At 42.7% G+C, this 19,413-nt stretch overlaps 1 protein-coding gene and 1 pseudogene across 3 annotated transcripts in view; both read left to right on the top strand.

Annotated features, from left to right (window-relative positions):
* Positions 1 to 19,413, top strand: part of APOO (apolipoprotein O) — a 57,758-nt gene that overhangs the window by 4,218 nt on the left and 34,127 nt on the right. For all 3 annotated transcript variants that reach the window (XM_033411452.2, XM_004283082.3, XM_033411450.2), the window contains exon 2: positions 18,274 to 18,381. In XM_033411452.2, the coding sequence (XP_033267343.1) occupies positions 18,274 to 18,381 (108 nt within the window). The remainder of the gene's footprint in view (positions 1 to 18,273; positions 18,382 to 19,413) is intronic.
* On the top strand, positions 11,317 to 13,132 carry LOC105748706 (peptidyl-prolyl cis-trans isomerase A-like; annotated as a pseudogene).

Below are 19,413 nucleotides of genomic sequence, written 5' to 3'. Positions count from 1 at the left end.
GTTGGTGGAAAAAGTACAGTTTGTGTGGCTAGTAATATGCATATACAATTAAAATACTTGTTTTAACCATTGTTTTGATTTAGCTGTCCATCTTCAAGTCAGTAGGGGGCACTGGTGGATCACAAAACACATTTGAAAAGCTGCCCAGTGTTTGCATTCTATTGCAGGAAGCAGCTTTTCCAGGTGCTGCTGCAAGAAGCTTGAATACTGACTACATACACCCAGTCTTCAGATTCATGTTACTAGATTTCATTTGTTGCACAAATGTTTATCACAGTTCATCTATGGGCTGGGCACTTTGCGGTACCTTGGCAGGTATAAATGAAAAGACCCATTTTTTACCTAGGAGAGAGTCCCCCAATTTGGCCACATATCAGAATTATTTGTGAGACAGTTTCCAAGGCTCTGACCATGGGTCGGATTTAGTTTTTAAGTGAGGTCCAGGAATCTCTAGTTTTGAGAAAGCCCCCCAGATGACTGTGAAACTTGGGTTTCAGGAGCTCACAATGTAATTAGTGGCACAGACAGGAACAGTTCATTCAGATGCAGTGGGATAAGTGCTCTGATGTAAAAGGGTTGGGGAAATGTAGAGCAGTAGGTCTGAACCTTGCCTGCATATTAGACCCACCTGGGTTGCTTTTATATGTCCCTGTGCCCAGACTGCACCCAGACCAGTGCTATCAGAATCTCTGGGGTTGAGATTTAGGCATCTAGTTTATGGGGCATATAGGGCATGTAGCCAACCTTAAGAACTACTGACTTAGAGGAACAAGCACCAGCAGGGGGCATCAGGAGACTTGATAGAGGAGAACATGCCTTTGAAGCTGAGCAGACATGGTTGAAAGGGCCTTCCAAGCAGAGCAGAAAAGCTCATGCAAGGACACAGAAGTGAGAGTTCAGTGCCAAGTTAAAACTGTGTTACCTAGGGTGAGACACTAAAGTGTCTCTGTAGCCACTCTGTAGCTGTGTCCTCATCTATAAAACAAGGATAAGACTAGTACCGGAAGCAGCCACATAGCACAGGGAGATCACCGCCTGGAGGGGTGGGATAGGGAGGATGGGAGGGAGGGAGATGCAAGAGGGAAGAGATATGGGAACATATGTATATGTATAACTGATTCACTTTGTTATAAAGCAGAAACTAACACACCATTGTAAAGCAATTATACTCCAATAAAGATGTAAAAAAAAAAAAAAGACTAGTACCAACCTTAAATTGTTGCGTGGATTAAATTAACTCAGACCCAAAGTTTAGCACAGTGTTTGGTACAAAGTAAGTTCTCTGTAAATGTGAGCTATTAATAACTTTTAGTTGGCGTCTTGTAGGAGGCTGCTATGGTAGTGTTATGGTGGTGCACAGTCTTGGGACTTTCCAAAAGTATTTTTTAGTGTCAAATCTTGGTAGTTCATTGGATGTGGCAGAGTTGGGAGAAGGAGAATTTAAGGATGCTGCCCAGGCTTTTGGCTTGGAAAGTTGAGTGGCTCTTAGAACTGTTGATTGAGATGGGAAAGTGGAAGAAGGCTGAGTTCGGTTTGCGGGGAGGTGATACTTGCTTTTGAATAGGTTGGACTTGGAGAAGTATCTGTGGACATTAAGAGGTGGTAATCAGTTGACATGGAATCCAGGAGTGAGTAGTTTTCCTGATAGAGATGTGGGCTGGAGATGGAGGAATCATCAGATGCTTCAAGGGCCAAAAGATGGCCTAGTGAAAGCTGGTCGGCATCACTTCCTTCCTGAAGGACGGAAATGTGAGCTTCGTTCAGAGCTCACTGCTCATAGGAGCCTGAGGTGACCGTATCCTTGGCTATAAGGCATTATTACCTATTGTGGCTCTTTGGTCTTGATGTAATGCCTTTATTGCCTATCTTTCTGAATTAAATTTTCTTTTTTTTTTTTTTGGCTGCGTTGGGTCTTCCTTGGTGAGCACAGGCTTTCTCTAGTTGCGTCAAGCGGGGGCTGCTCTTTGTTGCGGTGCGCGGGCTTCTCATTGCAGTGGCTTGATGGCTTCTTGTGGCGGAGCACGGACTCTAGGCGTGCAGGCTTCAGTAGTTGCAGCACACGGGCTCGGTAGTTGTGGCATGCAGGCCCTAGAGCGCACGGGCTTCAGTAGTTGCGGCCCACGGGCTCTAGAGCACGTGGGCTTCAGTAGTTGTGGCACGTGGGCTCAGTAGTTGTGGCTTGTGGGCTTTAGAGTGTGGGCTTCAGTAGTTGTGGTGCACGGGCTTAGTTGCTCCACGACACGTGGGATCTTCCCAGACCAGGGCTCGAACCCATGTCCCCTGCATTGGCGGGCAGATTCTTAACCACCATGCCATCAGGGAAGTCCTGAAATTAATTTTCTTATCGTGAATAGTATGTTACTAGTACAAACTAAGGGGAGAATTACACTGATAACTGGAAAAGGAAAAATCATCTGCAAATTGGAAAAGTACTGTAAGTTTATTTTACTTGAATATTATTTTAAATGTCATATATTTTGAAAGATAATAAAGATTTTTTGCCCTTACAGTTAAAACATCTCCGAGGGAATTCTCCTTGAGGAATTATAGTTTGTATCAGTTAATTTTCCCCAGTAATGCTTAAGCGGAAATTTATGGTTAGTGCATACAGCATGAAACTTTATGTGGATATTTTCAGGGGAAAAAAAAACTCAGTCTAGAGGTATATTTTAGAATTTGGAAGCTATTTGTTTTTCACTTTTGCTGAGTTTTTCCTGATTTTTGCATGGCCTTATGCCAGTTTTCTTAGAAAACTGGAACAGTGCCAGTTTCTTAATTTAGTGGGTTTTAAAACTTGTGTTCATTGTACACTAAAACTTGTAGAAGGAAGTATTTAGAGCAAGGGTTGTAGAGTTTTCATTATGCCGAGAGCCTATAACTTTGAATATTAAGCTATATTTTCATGATAATGCCATTATAGACAGTAAGTTGTATTTTGAATGGATATTGTTTTAAAGGCACTTTAAATACAGTCACGCTTTGTCTTCCTACTTCTTTCTAAGTCTTTGAAGCAATGCAGCGTGTTTTGTTCAAAGCCCACACTGGCTCCAACTTAAGGACGTCTTTGTTTGCTTGGGTGAGGATGAGGAGCCCTCTGTGGGAGCTAGAGATAGGTTCACAAGTGCATGTTCATTGCTTTAGTTGGGAGCAATACCCAGTGGTTTCTTTTTTTCAGATGTTCCTATTCATTCCTTTGAACAGTCTTTTTAAATAGGATATATGAAAATAATAAAGGTTCATTTTTGTTTTTTCCCCCATTCCATAGACGTCAGTCCTTGTGAAATAACAGCCTGCTTTTCTTTGTGCTTGCTGAAATGAATCTCCTCTCCCATTAGAGGTGCTGCTTCGTGTGTCGTATTATGACATGGGTTAAACTGGTGAGTGAGTAAGAACCAAGTGATACAGGGACTCCAACAAGTTTCCTAAATCGTTTGTTGATGACTTACCTCACTTGGCAAATATTGACTGAGCCTGTGTGTGGAGTCACATCTTTCGGGAGCACTGTTAAAAATTGCTGTGTTTAGTCCAAATATTGACTTCTCTTGTTTTTGTTCCTTATTTTCACAGAGATTTTCATTATGAATCCAGATTGTCATCAGCTGAATTGAGCCTTGCCCATGATTTTTTTTCCAAAAGAATGTTGTAGTTTCCTTTTCCTTAAAGAAGGAAAAGCCTGTGAATAACTGAGATGAGGTTGAAGGCAGTTTGTTGTCAGTGAGTTCGGCATTCTCTGTGCACACAGCGGTCTATTAGGAAACGAAACTTGGGTCTAGATAGACTTTACTTTGACAGAATACCTCTTCCTCTTAGAAAATGGAATTTTTTTTAGTTGTTTGAAAATGTAGAAGCATTTGAAAGGCAAATCTTGAAGTAAATGTTCCTCTGTGACTTTTTTTCCTGCCTATATTTCCTTAACTCATTAAAGATTGAATGGATCTTGGGATGCCATTCCAAAAGAGAAAAGAAATATATATATTTTTTGGAGTTTTAGGTAAGCACTGTTAAGTTTCTGTCTGAATGAGGAAGTTCAAAATAAATTTGCAACATGGTAAATTATGTGTCATCTGTGTTCCAAGACTGTGAAACCAGTACAGCCCAACCAGATGACTCAAAACCTGCCTGAACGAACAATTATCTCACTCTTTGGCTCTGACATTTCCTTCCTGTTTATCAGACAAGTTTATTATTTTTTTGCATGAATTTAACAAAATCCAATGATTATTTTTAAAGGTAAAACAATTGCAAATGAAACATACTTGCTTTGCTTTGTTGACCTAATTTTGGGTGAATTCTGCCCTCCAAAGATAAAATAGAAGCTGGTTTTCTCTTAAAAAAAAAAGATAATGTTAATCTTGAAAACAGCCTTGGTTTTTTTTCTTCACTTATCTCTTTAGACCACAGTGTGTTTATAGTGGATGAGGAAGAACTAGGAAATATCAGTTACCACAGTACAGAATTACAGAATTGAAAGTTTATCATAAGATAGTTCTATGTTTGTCATAGTTGGAAGACAGTTTTTCTTTTTGTTGGTTGAAGTCTGAACTCTTAAAATATTGGCTTCATAATCCATTCACTATGAAACAGATTAAAATGATTGTGGTTTGTCTTGTTGTTGTTGAAGTGTAAGTGCTCCCAGATTTATACATCCAAATGAGTGCCTGTCAAAACAGTCGTTATTGAGAGGACAGATTTAATTATCTTGTCAATACATCTCTTCCAAACACGCCATCACTGATCAATATATTTGTTCCAGAAATATCATCCCTGATCAGAACATTTTGTCCTTTTTCATTTGGAGTTATCATCATACTCTCTGACAGATTCTTTAGAATATCCTCAGGAGCCAGCTATTTTTGTTTCTTGCATGTTACAAAGCAAATTAATATTCATTGCAAAAACTTCAGGAAATTCAGTTAATACTGAAGAATCACCCTTAATCCTACCACCTGTAGATAACCATTGTTAACATCGTTTTCAGACTCATTTCTGGGCGTACTTAAATAGACCTCCTCAGTTTAACATTTTCAAAAACCTCACAAATCCTCCCCCCTCTTTTTAAAACAATTTAATTTATTTCATTTTCTAATCTGCTTTTATTTTGAATATATTGAGACTGATTTTCTTACAGGCTTAAAATTTGATGTGAAGGCATTTAGAAATGGAAGCTGTATGATCACATATTAAAAGTAAATTTCCTTTATTAATTTGTTGTATAAATAGTTACAGTGGGTTCTGGTATGATCCATCAAGGTTACTGCTTTGGAGAGAAAATACTTATTTTTGAGGAGGAGGAGGCATACTGTTTATTTTTTTTTTCTGGTTGCATTTTTTTTTAAGTTCCCTAGTTTTAAATTATGCTGATAAAACCCACATAACATAAAATTTACCGTCTTAACCATTTTTAAGTGTACAGTTCAGTTGTGTTACATATATTCACATTGTTGTGGAAAAGATATCCAGAACTTTTTCATGTTGCCAAACTGAAACTCTGTACCTATTAAACAAAAACTCCCATTTTCTCCTCCCCATTTTCTCCTCCCCCACAGCTTCTGGTAACCACCAGTCTGCTTTCTGTTTCTATGAATTTGACTACTTTAGACACTTCATATAGATGAAATCATACAGTATTTGTCTTTTGTGAGCTGACTTATTTCTCTTAACATAATATCCTCGAGGTTCTATATAATATTTCATTGTATGTATATACATTTTATTTATCCATGCATCTGTCCATGGACACTTGGGTGACTTTTCACCTTTTGGCTGTTGTGAATAATGCTGCTATGAACATGGGTGTGCAGATACATCCCTGAGACCCTGCTTTCAATTCTTTTGGATGTATACCCAAAAGGGGAGTTGCTGAATCATATGGTAATTCTATTTTTAATTTTTTACAGAACCTCCATATTGTTTTCCTTAGTGATTGCACCATTTTATAATCCCACCAACAGTGCACAAGGGTTCCAGTTTCTCTGTATCTTCTCCAACACTTGTTATTTTCTGTATTTTTGATAGTGGCCATCCTGAGGGGTATGAGGTAAGAAAATACCTATTTTAAAAATTGTATAAGTAATGCTGAAATAACTTGTAAAAAGTCAAACAGTACAGTTATGCTAATTATATGGTTCCCATCATCTGCTTCCCTCTAATTCTCTTCTCAGAGAAAGCCTCTGTTACCAGTTTGGTGTATGGCCCTACAGATTAGAAAGGATTGCTGTATAAAATGTAGGAACTGTACTGAATGCTCACTCTGGGGGGAGGCATATTCTTTTGATCTTTGGAGATTATGGACTCATTTAGTTTCTCTTTATTAATTCAGTTTGTGACACATTACTAAGGACAGCAATGCAGGCTGATGTGGGCAAAATTGTTGATTGTTTTCATCATTTTGTTTTACCCTAAATTCTTTTACATATTTTTTGTTTTATGTTCTTTTTTTAGAAGAAGAATAATCTCAAAAGTATTGTCACTTTTCATAGACGTTTAACAATCCCTATCAGATTTTTACCTCTTAAACAACTGAAAAGAATCAGATTAAAAGCATTTTGTTTTTAAATGAAAAATGCTTTCAGATGGAAATTTTTGCAGAAAAGATTGATTGAAGATCAAAGAAGCAGTGTAACATTTAGGGAAAAAATACATAATTGTGTCTCATTTCCTGTAAATAGAGGAATATCTTATTTTATTTTTTCATAATTAAAAAATTTATTTTATTCATTTATTTTTGGCTGCATCGGGTCTTTGTTGCTGCGCACGGGCTTTCTCTAGTTGTGGTGAGTGGGGGCCACTCTTCGTTGTGGTGCGCGGGCTTCTCATTGCGGTGGCTTCTCTTGTTGCAGAGCACGGGCTCTAGGTGCTTGGGCTTCAGTAGTTGTAGCACGTGGGCCCAGTAGTTGTGGCTCGCGGACTGAGTTGCTCCACAGCATGTGTGATCTTCCCAGACCAGGGCTCGAACCCGTGTCCCCTGCATTGGCAGGTGGATTCTTAACCATTGTGCCACCAGGGAAGTCCCACCTCATCTGATCTTGATATTAAAAGGGAACTTGTGGATTGAGAATGTTGATATGTAGCAGTCATGGTTTATGGTTGTCTATATTTGCTCCATCTAGAGATTGTAGCTACTGATGAGTATAGCTGAAAAGATTGTAGTGTGTCAGAAATCATCCTCATGTTCCAGACCTTTGTTTCTTTTGTTACTGCTCTTTACAGAGGCTGTTCCTAGTGACGCTGAGTCTTTACATCAATCTGTTGGGTGACTTTGCTTAAAACAGAAAGGAAGGGGCTTCCCTGGTGGCGCAGTGGTTGAGAGTCTGCCTGCCAATGCAGGGGACGCAGGATCGTGACCCGGTCTGGGAAGATCCCACATGCCGCGGAGTGGCTGGGCCTGTGAGCCATGGCCGCTGAGCCTGTGTGTCCAGAGCCTGTGCTCCGCCACATGGGGAAAAAAAAAAAAAAGAAAGGGAGGAAGGCAGGCAGAAACGCATAAACTTTGTTGATTCTGCTTCTGTCTACAGTTGTTTCCCAGAATTTCCAGTCGTGGTACATTATTCCTTTTTCTGTGTTACTCCTGTCCTTTTTCTGGTAATGCACTTACTACAAGTGGTGTAATTATTCGTTTATCCGCTTTATTAGATTGTGGAGGCAGCGACCACATCTTATTGTCTTTGAAGTCTATTTTCATTGTTTCGTTAAAGAGTTGCTTTGATGTCCTTTGTGTGGCTTGTAAGGCTATTAAATGAGGTAGGGAAACCCAGAGAAAAAGAGGTTTTTGGAGAAAGAGAATTCATTATGAGGTAGCAATTGAAAAACCTGGTGAAGATGTCCATGGGGAGTTAGACACACAAGCCTGAGCCTTAGGGAGTGGCCAGGCCTGGGAATACTGATTTGGGTATCAATAGCATAGGGCGGGAGTTGAAGAGTTAGATTTTTTTTTTCTTTTTTTTTTCTTTTTTTTTGCGATACGCGGCCCTCTTACTGTTGTGGCCTCTCCCGTTGCGGAGCACAGACTCCAGACACGCAGGCTCAGCGGCCATGGCTCACGGGCCCAGCTGCTCCGCGGCATGTGGGATCTTCCCGGACCAGGGCACGATCCCGTGTCCCCTGCATCGGCAGGCGGACTCTCAACCATTGCGCCACCAGGGAAGCCCGAAGGGTTAGATTTAAGTGAAATTGCTCTGGAGTGAGAAGAGGGTTGGTTAAGTACTACTCTGACTCGTCAGCCTTGAAGAGATGGGCAGACAGAGGAAGAGAAGGCCCAAAGAGAGCTGGAAGGAGTGCCCTACAAAGCTTATAGAATGGAGCTAGAGTAGAAACTTGGAAACCAAAGGAAGAGAGACTTTGAAGATGGTGGAGTGGTCACCAGTTTCAGGGTACAACTGAGGTGCCAGATGTCCATTGGAGTTTAGTTACTGGGAGGCCATTGGTGGCTTTGGGAAGGCCACTTTTAGATATCTTGAGTAGTGAGGGGAGGAGGGAATAAAGCAGAGAAAGCAGGCAGAATCTATCTTTCTAACTTTGTGTTGACATATAACATACATACAGGAAGGTGCACAGATCACAAGGAATTTTTGCAAACTGACCATACTGGTATATCTTGCACTCGAGAAGCCTTCAGGGCCCTTCCAGTCACTCCCCAGCTTGCTAAGGATATCCATTATTCTGCCTGCTAACCAGTCTTTTTTTAAAAATAATTTTGTCAGTGGAGGGAGATAGAAGAATAGGGTGGTAGTTAGAAAGGGGATTAGGGGTGGAGGGTATTGTTTGTGTTGTGTTTAAGATGGGAAAGATTTTCTTGAATGTAAATAAATCCCATAACTTCTCTAGACTGGTTGACCAGTCACTGTGTCTTTTTATGTTTAGGACAGTTTTCATTTCATTCTTTCAAATGTTTTTAAAAGTAAGTACGATTGAGTGTTTATACAAACTTAAGTTGAATAACTGTTCCCCAAGCATCTGCTTTTAGAATAGTGGTTTTCTAAACTTGGCTGATTATGGGAATAGATTCTTGGGACTCTCTTAGGTTTACTGAGTCAGATACTCTGGGGGAAGGCAATGGAATCTGTGATTCTAAAAAACTCCCCAGGTGATTCTGAAACTTTTTAATGTTACACAGTCCTGGAAAGTGAAGCTTACGTTTTATCAAAAAGGAAACTGGTGTATGTATGTATATATTTTAAATTTATTTTACTGAATTATAGTTGATTTAAAATGTGTTAGGAAACTGGTATATATTTTTAGTGGAAGGTCTAATAAAATAATAGATCTGTAATTGTGGGGGAATAAAAGTGTACCCTTTTTTTGTTTATTTATTTTTGGCTGTGTTGGGTTGTTGTTGCTGCACACGGGCTTTCTCTAGTTGTGGCGAGCGGGGGCTACTCTTCCTTGCAGTGCACGGGCTTCTCATTGCAGTGGCTTCTCTTGTTGTGGAGCACAGGCTCTAGGCACGCGGGCTTCAGTATTTGTGACTCACGGGCTCTAGAGCGCAGGCTCAGTAGTTGTGGCGCACGGGCTTAGTTGCTCCATGGCATGTGGGATCTTCCCGGGCCAGGGCTTGAACCCGTGTCCCCTGCATTGGCAGGCGGATTCTTAACCACTGTGCCACCAGGGAAGCCCAAAAGCATACCCTTCTTAATAATGAGAGAGGCTATATACTGGGTTTTCCATAAAGTTGATAGAGAAAGCAAATTGTCAGGGCTTTGAGCCCCACCATTCCTGAGCATCCTTGAATAATTCTGAGGGTGGCTTATTCAGTTTGAGAGTTTTATTTGTCCTTGAAGCAGTTTTACTGGGACACAATCAGGAAGTGGTCCTGGAACTAGAGTTCTGAGCAGTACACTTCTTTTGCAAAACAAGGATAGTTTAGTCTTCTGGGTACCCATGATGATCTGAGTGTAACCTCACCCGATTCATATCTTAGTTAACTGTGTACAAGAATCTGCCCTTGCTGCTAGAGCTGAAGGCTAAACTCAATCTTATGCCTCAGTCTTAAAAAACATTTTTTTTTTTAAAGTTGTAACCTGGGGCTTCCCTGATGGCGCAGTGGTTGAGAGTCCGCCTGCCAATGCAGGGGACACGGGTTTGTGCCCCGGTCCGGGAAGATCCCACATGCCGCGGAGCGGCTGGGCCCGTGAGCCATGGCCACTGAGCCTGCACGTCCAGAGCCTGTGCTCCACAATGGGAGAGGCCACAGCAGTGAGAGGCCTGCGTACCACAAATAAATAAATAAATAAATAAATAAATAATTGTAACCTGAGTTTTTTTTGAGTAAACTCATAAGCTTCCTAGAAACTCTGTAAGGGTAGGGACTATGTCTGCTTAAGTGTTGTGTCCTGTTTAGCATGGTACCTGATGTGGAATAGGTATGTAATAAATATTTGTTTTTGAAATAAAATTCTAGTTGACTGCTTCCAATTGTTATATCATACATAACCCTGCTTTCCTAGCCAGATTTGTTTTGTTCTCATCAGTCCTTGATGAGCTCCAGTGGAGAGAGTAAGAAGCAAAAGCCTTTTAGACAGTGGTGACGTACTCCTTTACAACACTTCTTGTTAGGGCCCCATCCAACCAACTGCCAGTCCTGGTGCTCAGTTTCCGTTGACAGTTAAGCGCTCTGAGGACTCAACAAAAGTTGAGAGCAAAGAGAGTCCAAAGGTCTAAGATGGAGAATGTACCTTGATAGGCAGAGTATATAAGATATCTTGCTGGGGAATATAATCAGACAGAAAGAAAGAGTGTTTTAACCACATGAGCCAGGGAACTCGGTGACACTCCCTCTGAGGTTTGCAAAGCTCAGGGTCACCAACTCACCTGTTTCCCCTATGACTGTGGGTTTCTTACAGCTATATTTAAAACCTCAAACAAGCCAATACGTTGGGTCCTTAATTTAAGACCCTCACCTAGCTGAATTCCAGGAGGGGCATCTAGTGACTGAAGGGCACACTCCAGAGGATAGGCTGGATGTAAAGCAATGCAGCCTTTGGATCTAGTTAGTCTGTAGCTGTAGCTTAGCACTCATTGAACATACAGCTCTTAACAGAGTGGGCTTGACTTTGATCTAGCAAGCCAAACTCATCTAATCCATAGTAGAGAATGTTTAATCAGCTCTTGGAAGGTGCATGTGTACCCAGCTTCTGAGCCAAGCCATCTGCCCTGGGTGGAGAGTGAGCCTGGCAAACAAGGATTCTCAAGGACTGTCACTTGGGACAGTGAGTGCTCAGGCCATGGGTACACACAGTCTAGAGGTTCCAGCCCCTCATCAGAAGAGGTCCAGGGGAGATCTCACTTCCCAGGAGGTATTTTCATTCTGGTTGTACCATAATGGGTCAGGACCCCTCATGGAGAGAGAAAGCCTTTGTGTTCGTGTCTCACAAGGCAACCCAACAGGAGTACCCATGGGAGAAAAGGTGATAAAGCTAGAGCTTTAGTGATTATGACCCAGTTGGTTAAATCTTTCTTCAGGAGATCTAACTTCCAGATTCATGTTCTTTTTCTTCCTTGGGTAGACAAAAGGTTGAAGAAGAAGATTCTTCGCCCCCTTTATTGCCATCACACTTTGCTGGGGTGATCTCTGCCCATTTTAACAGACTTTCCTTCTTAAATTCTGATACTGAATGGGTTAGCCTGTATAATCAATATGAGCTGTAACAAATTATGATAGCCACCCAGTAGGGACTCGGCATTGAGAAATCCCCGTTTGTGATAACATCTGGTCAAGGCAGGATGGGGTAGTCTCTCACTATGAGGAGCCTCTTTGATGCCAAAAAAGAAAGTGAACCACCCAAGATGCTGGGTAGTGCATCAGTGTCAGGCTTGTCTGCCTGTGGATCTTTTACCCAGGCTCTTCCTGTGAGTTTCCATTGCACAGGTCAGTACCACCTAGATCCTTACCATGGTCAGGTGTATGGCTGACTCCTTCCTAAGAATGACCCTTGACCTGCAGTTCCCACCCATATTTTGGCATAAACTTAACATGGTTTAGGTGTGTGTGGATTTTTTTTGACATGTAATTTACATACAGTGAGATGCACAGATTGTACGTTGTACAGATCGTGCAACAATTTGAGTTTTGACAAGTGTATACACCTTCTGTAACTCACACCCAATGAAGATATAGATCATTTCTGTCACTGCAGAAAGTTCCCTTGTGCCCCCTTCTTAGTAAGTCTACCCCATGCAAACTTCACCTCCCAGGCATCGACTATTCTGATTTCTATCACTGTGTATTAGGTTTAAGGCCACAGATCTTAAAATCTAGATGGTGGCTGATTTGCAGACGCCGTAACCCCAGAACCTCCCACGCAGCCCAACCATGGTCGGCCCTACCGTGTTCTTTTTTTTTTTTTTTTTTTTTTTGCGGTACATGGGCCTCTCACTGCTGTGGCGTCTCCCGTTGCGGAGCACAGGCTCCGGACGCGCAGGCTCAGCGGCCATGGCTCACGGGCCCAGCCGTTCCACGGCATGTGGGATCTTCCCGGACCGGGGCACAAACCCGTGTCCCCTGCATCGGCAGGCGGACTCTCAACCACTGCGCCACCAGGGAAGCCCCCTACCGTGTTCTTTGACATTGCCATCGATTGTGAGCCCTTGGGCCGTGTCTCCTTCGAGGTAAGGGGCCTGGAAACCAAGAAGTGACTGCTCATCCAATCCATAAAGCTATGTTAACAGATTGGAGCTGTTTGCAGACAAAGTTCAAAGACAGCAGAAAACTTTCATGCTCTGAGCACTGGGGAGAAAGGCTTTGGTTATAAAGGTTCCTGCTTTCACAGAATAATTCTGGGATTTCTGTGCCAGGGTGGTGACTTCACATGCCATAATGGCACTGGTGGCAAGTCCATCTATGGGGAGAAATTTGCTGATGAGAATTTCCTCCTGAAGCATACGGGTCCTGGCATCTTGTCCATGGCAAATGCTGGCCCCAACACAAACGGTTCCCAGTTTTTCATCTGCACTGCCAAGACTGAGTGGTTGGATGGCAAGCATGTGGTCTTTGGCAAGGTGGAAGAGGGCATGAATATTGTGGAAGCCATGGAGCGCTTTGGGTTCAGGAATGGCAAGACCAGCAAGAAGATCACCACTGCTGACTGTGGACAAATCTAACAATAAATTTGACTTGTGTTTTATCTTAAAAAAAAAATCTAGATGGTGAGAGATATCAGAAAATAATAATTATTCATGTAAATTGGTGCTTCTCAAGGCGGGAGGATGCCCCACAGGAGACTTTTTTTTTTTTCCACAGGAGACTTTTGACAATGTCTAGACACATTTTTGACTTATGGCTGGGAGTGGTTGGCAGTGGCATCTAGTGGGTAGAGGCCAGGGATGCTGCTAAGCCTCCTACAGTGCACAGGACAGCCTCCCAACAAAGGATGATCCAGCTCAAAATGTCAACAGTGCTGAGATTGATAAACCCTGAAGTATACCTCTGCAGAGAGAATTGTGGCCCTGGGGAGTGTTAATCTCTGGATCTCCCAAGTCTCTGGGGATGAGGTTTGTTTTATGTTTGGTTTTTGTTTGCTTTGTTTGTTGAGGGCTTGCAGGAAACGGAAAGGGCAACTGCAAGAGGGACCTTTCTTGAGTGCTACCACCCTTGTGGCCACAGTTCTTGCTGTGGAATGGGAGTGACTAACAGGAGAAGAGGGAGATGAAGAAAACAACTTGGGCAATAAAAGGGCAGTCTTAGCATAATATTAAAACTAGAAAAATGGACAAGAGGGAAAAATAAAGTAGAAATTAATGACACCTAAAGTACAAGCAGCAAAATAAAAAATAAACAGGTGAGACTACATCAAACTGAAAAACCTCTGCACAGCAAAAGAAACCATCAACAAAGCGAAAAGACAACCTACAGAACAGGAAAAAAATATTTGCACACCATATATCTGATAAGGGGTTAATATCTAAAGTATATAAAGAACACATACAACTCAATAGCAAAAAACAAACAAAAAATAACCCAATTAAAAAATGGGCAAAGGACCTGAGTAGACATTTCTCCAAATAAGATATACAAAAGGCCAGAAGGTACATGAAAAGATGCTCAACATCACAAGTCTTTTGGAAAATGCAAATTAAAACCACCATGGGGCTTCCCTGGTGGCGCAGTGGTTGAGAATCTGCCTGCTAATGCAGGGGACACGGGTTCGAGCCCTGGTCTGGGAGGATCCCACATGGCGCGGAGCAACTGGGCCCGTGAGCAACAACAGCTGAGCCTGCGCGTCTGGAGCCTGTGCTCTGCAATAAGAGAGGCCGCCATAGTGAGAGAGACCTGCGCACTGCGATGAAGAGTGGCCCCCGCTTGCCACAACTAGAGAAAGCCCTCTCACAGAAACAAAGACGCAACACAGCAAAAATAAATAAATTAATAAACTCCTACCCGCAACACCTTCTTTAAAAAGAAAAACCACCATGACATACCACCTCACCTCTGTTATAATGGCCATCATCAAAAAGACAAGAGATGAGGGACTTCCCTGGTGGTCCAGTGGTTAAGAATCTGCCTTCCAATGTGGGGACGTGGGTTCGATCCCTGGTCAGGGAACTAAGATCCCTCATGCTGTGGGGCAACTGAGCCCACGCGCCGCAACTACTGTGCATGCATGCTGCAAACTACGGAGCCCACACACTCTGGAGCCTGAGAGCCACAACTAGAGAGAGAAAACCTGCATGCCACAACTAGAGAGAAGCCCACGCCCCGCAACAAAGAGCCTGTGCACCGCAACGAAGATCCTGCATGCTGCAGCTGAGACCCGACACAGCCAAAAATAAATAATAAAATAAGTAGATAAATATATATGTTAAAAAAGAAAAGACGAGATGAATGCTGGCATGGATATGGAGAAAAGGGAACCCTTGTGCGCTGCTGATAGAATTGTAAATTGGTGCGGCTACCATGGAAAACAGTATGGAGGTTCTTCAAAAAAAATTAAAAATAGACCTACCATATGATCCAGCAATTCCACTTCCAGGAATATATCAAAAGGAAACAAAAACACTAACTCAAAAAGGTATCTGGGGACTACCCTGGTGGCGCAGTGGTTAGGAATGCGCCTGCCAGTGCAGGGGACACGGGTTCAATCCCTGGTCCGGGAAGATCCCACATGCAGTGAGCAGCTAAGCCTGTGCATCACACCTACTGAGCCTGCACTCTGGAGCCCACGAGCCACAACTGCTGAAGCTCATACACATAGAGCCCATGCTCCGCAACAAGAGAAGCTACTGCAATGAGAAAGCTGCGCACCGCAACGAAGAGTGGCCCCCGCTCGCCACAACCAAAGAGCTCTTGCATGCAGCAACAAAGACCCAACGCAGCCAAAAATAAGTAAATTTATTAAAAAAAGAAAAGAATTTCAAAGGTCAACACAAGGCATTATATCAAATGAGGATGAAAAAGGGGACAACATGAACCCAAAATGCTTGGATGAGGAAGTGGGAAAAGGGGTGGGGCACCAGCTATTGACAGTAAGAAAGGGAATCTGAAACAAAGTTGGGGCGGTGCCTGCCAGCTGGCTCAGTGGAAAGTCCCCAGTTTAAGCAGTGTTGTCAGTAGGTTGTGGACAAACCCAGAAGGCAGAGAGCAGTGAGTTGGCACCTGTAGATACCAGCAGCCTCATAGGCCCTCTCCTGGGAAGTAGGGAGGGACCACACTGACTGTCAGCAGTGGCTCACTAACCTTTATCCTGGAGGCAAAAAAGAGTTCGTGGCAATATTGCCTGGAAATAAATATCTTTTAAGTATTCCACTTAATGCTTTCGGGTGTGTTATTTTTAAACCAGTTTAAGTAATAACCACTCCTTTTAAAAATAGCTTCTAGCTCTTTATTTGCTTCTGAAATATGGGTATTTCTGTTTTTGTGTGCGACTTCAGGCATACATTTAAAAAAATTTTTTTATTTTATTCATTTTTTTTGGCTGCGTTGGGTCTTCATTGTTGCGTGCGGGCTTTCTTTAGTTGAGGCTCCTCCTGAGGTTACTCCTCATTGCAGTGCGCGGGCTTCTCACTGCAGTGGCTTCTCTTGTCGCGGAGCACGGGCTCTAGGTGTGCGGGCTTCAGTAGTTGTGGTGCCTGGGCTTAGTAGTTGTGGATCGCGGGCTCTAGAGCTCAGGCTCAGTAGTTGTGGCGCACGGGCTTAGTTGCTCCGTGGCACGTGGGATCTTCCCGGACCAGGGCTTGAACCCATGTGCCCTGCATTAGCAGGTGGATTCTTAACCACTGTGCCACCAGGGAAGCTCAAGGCATACATTTCAACAGACCTTTTTAGGTTTTATCTAGCATTATATGTTTTGTGAGTATTACAGAGTAGCGAAGTCTTTCACATTACGGGCACTGCAGATCTCAGGAATATGATTTCTGTGATGCCAAATCATGCCTAAGTAGTTAGAACAAGTCAACCAGTCATTTATTTTTTGCCTCTCTCTGTCCATTCATGCAGGCATTAAACAGTTCTTGAGCATTTCTTATGTGTTAGGCACAGTTATAGACATGAGGAATACAGGGTAAGACACAGCCCCATCCTGAAAGGGCTTCCAGTTTGGGAGGGAGAACTTGATAGACATAAATAAATGGATAAATAAGAAAAGAAAAGCAATAAGTCTCCATGCTCTTAGGCAATTGTGCAGAAAGGCAAAGCAAATATGGAACATTCTAGGCAGAGGAGCCAGCATGTGTGAACCCATGAGGCTGGGAAGCAGCATGGGAGAAATATAGGGAGTTCAAGTTTTGTGGGAAAAGGCAGAGTGACAGATGAAGTTAAGAAGGTGGTTGGGGTCAGATCATAAATGGGCCTTGTTTGGCTCACATAAAAGTCCTAGGTAATGAATACCAAAGGATCTCAAATAAGGATAGAAGATACTCGGGTTTGCAGTTCAGAAAGATCATTCTTTTGCATTGTGGTGGTTTGAGTCATCAGAGGGCCAGGTGAACATTTAGAATTAAGCTGTTGAAACAATCCAGGAAAGAAACAAGGGCCCAAGGGAAGATTGTACAGGAGAAGATAAAGAGGAGAGAGTGAATTAAGTTTATTTAATAGGCAGAATTAACAGGACTTAATGACCAATAGGATGGTGGGGGGAGGCAGTGGAGATGACCTCAGAGTTTCCGATTGGGTTGTCTAGTTGGATGGCGGCACCATTCCTGAGAGAAGAAGTAGAGGAAGAGGGGGCATTTCTGGGGTAAGGATGCAAGATGGTCAAGTGCTGTGTATTAATTTTTAAAATGTGTCACTTTTAAAACTTTCTAGATTCCACAGCACACATTCACCTATCAGGCCTAGTCTAGACTTGGAGGCACAGACAGGATCCTGATGAGTTGGTTTTGGGTGTTCTTGGTGTAGGGAGCTTGTGTCCCATCCAAGTGGAAATGTCCAGAAGTAATAGGATAAATGAGTTGGGAACTCAGGAGAGAGCTCTGGGCTGGAGCTGCATATCTAGGGATCACGCTTCATGTTGAAGCCATGGGCATGAGTGACCTAGTCAGGGAGAGCAAGGCACAGAAAGAGACTGAGTTTGGGAACTGAGGCTGGGAGAGAGGGGTTCTGAGTGGGAATGGAAAGGGAGAGCTGCTCAAAGTTTGATTATTGGAATTATCGAAAGAATCTTCACCCTGTTCAATGAATTACTAGGTGAGATCATTAAAAACTCCTTCCCGGGCTTCCCTGGTAGCACAGTGGTTAAAGAATCCACCTGCTAATGCAGGGGACACGGGTTCAAGCCCTGGTCCGGGAAGATACCACATGCCGCGGAGCAACTAAGCCTGTGTGCCACAACTGCTGAGCCTGCGCTCTAGAGCCCAAGAGCCACAAGTACTGATCCTGTGTGCCACAACTACTGAAGCCTGTGCGCCTAAACCCCATGCTCCACAACAAGAGAAGCCACCGCAATGAGTAGCCCGCGCAGCACAACCAAGAGTAGCCCCCGCTCGCTGCAACTAGAGAAAGCCCGTGCATGGCAACGAAGACCCAATGCAGCCAAAAAAAAAAACCTCCTTCCCCTGTTGTTACTGGGGAGGGTAGGGGAGGTGTATCTTTTATTTTCCTTGAAAGGCTAAGTAGAAAACTCAGGAACTACTGTTTTGGAAATGAAGATAAAGGTGACCTGGAATTTTAAGTCCACGAGAACATGTTCTTTTGTTTCTGACTTCCATAAAACTTTGGGAATACATTTCTCATAACGCGCAATAAGCCTCTCAGGGCAGGAGTGGCTGAGGTTGCAAATGTGCCCACGTTATGTACCTTCAGTTTGTAGAACTGAGAGAAGTCTTAAGATTGTTTCTGTGTTTCAGGTAATTCAGAGGTCTGTGGGGCCGGCCAGCCTGAGCCTGCTCACCTTCAAAGTCTATGCATCAGCAAAAAAGGACTCATCTCACAAAGCTGCTGTGAAGGTTAATGAGGTAACATGTGATACATTTTGAATATGTGATTTGGTTACTATGGGAAGCATACAAATTGAATATCAGGAAGATAGGACAATTCAGAAGATATTTAAAAGGAGGAAATAGTGCTTCCTTGTGGGAAGCTGCTAGACTATGGCTTTTTCAACTTTAATTAATGGTACTTAGCTAAGGGCATAATTAAGGAATATTTCCTAGATTTTTAGTGGGGAATCTGCTCTGTCCCAGTAGATTGCAAGCACAAGTCACTTCTAAGTGATCTGCCTGCTTCCAGACTGCTTATCAAGCCAGGAAAACATTCACATTTTTCCCTCTCCTAAGAAATTAAAGACCAGGGTTCATCCTGCTTCTTGGCTGGATTAGAGGCTCATAAGTAGATGCTTAATAAATACTAAATAAATAAAACTGGAAATCATCTCTCCATTGTTTACATTCATTTTTGTCTATACTTCCCACTGATTATTTTAGATATTTGGTTTCTTTTGACTTTGAGTAAAGTGTCATAAAGATCTACCTTCAGTTATGGTCAGGGTTACTTGAATGGTGTTTACCTAAAGCTAAATAGCTTGTTTTTTTGCCCTTTACTCTCTTCTTCTCAGGCCTTGGGACAGTGGCATTTTTGAGGGTGAAGAAGGCAGCCAGTGGTGGCTGTGAAACGTTTCCTCTCTGGTGGGGAACAAACCTGCTATTCTGCTTTGATTAGCACTAGACTGATCACTAGAGCTAAGTCATATGCTATTCAGTTATCCTCAAGCTTTTTTTTCCTATCCCACCTCCGACCCACCATTTATAGTAATAGAATCCTTTTTCCAAACTAAATCTAAGATGAAATAACAAATACTAATATATAAAATGGGTAAAAGGGGACTGCTTTATCTGCTATGAGTAGGGTTGGGGGAGGCTAGGACACCTCATAGCCCTGCTCTCTTGGCCTTGTCCTTATTGATTAAGGTGCAAAGATCGTCTGAAGCAAGGTTCAGGGTGCACATAACCCTTATTCACTGTAGTTTGTGAATTATTACAAATTTAATA

Source organism: Orcinus orca, chromosome X, assembly GCF_937001465.1.
Source record: "Orcinus orca chromosome X, mOrcOrc1.1, whole genome shotgun sequence".
In the NCBI taxonomy this organism is placed as follows: Eukaryota; Metazoa; Chordata; class Mammalia; order Artiodactyla; family Delphinidae; genus Orcinus; species Orcinus orca.
This window is presented reverse-complemented; position numbering and strand designations above follow the sequence as displayed.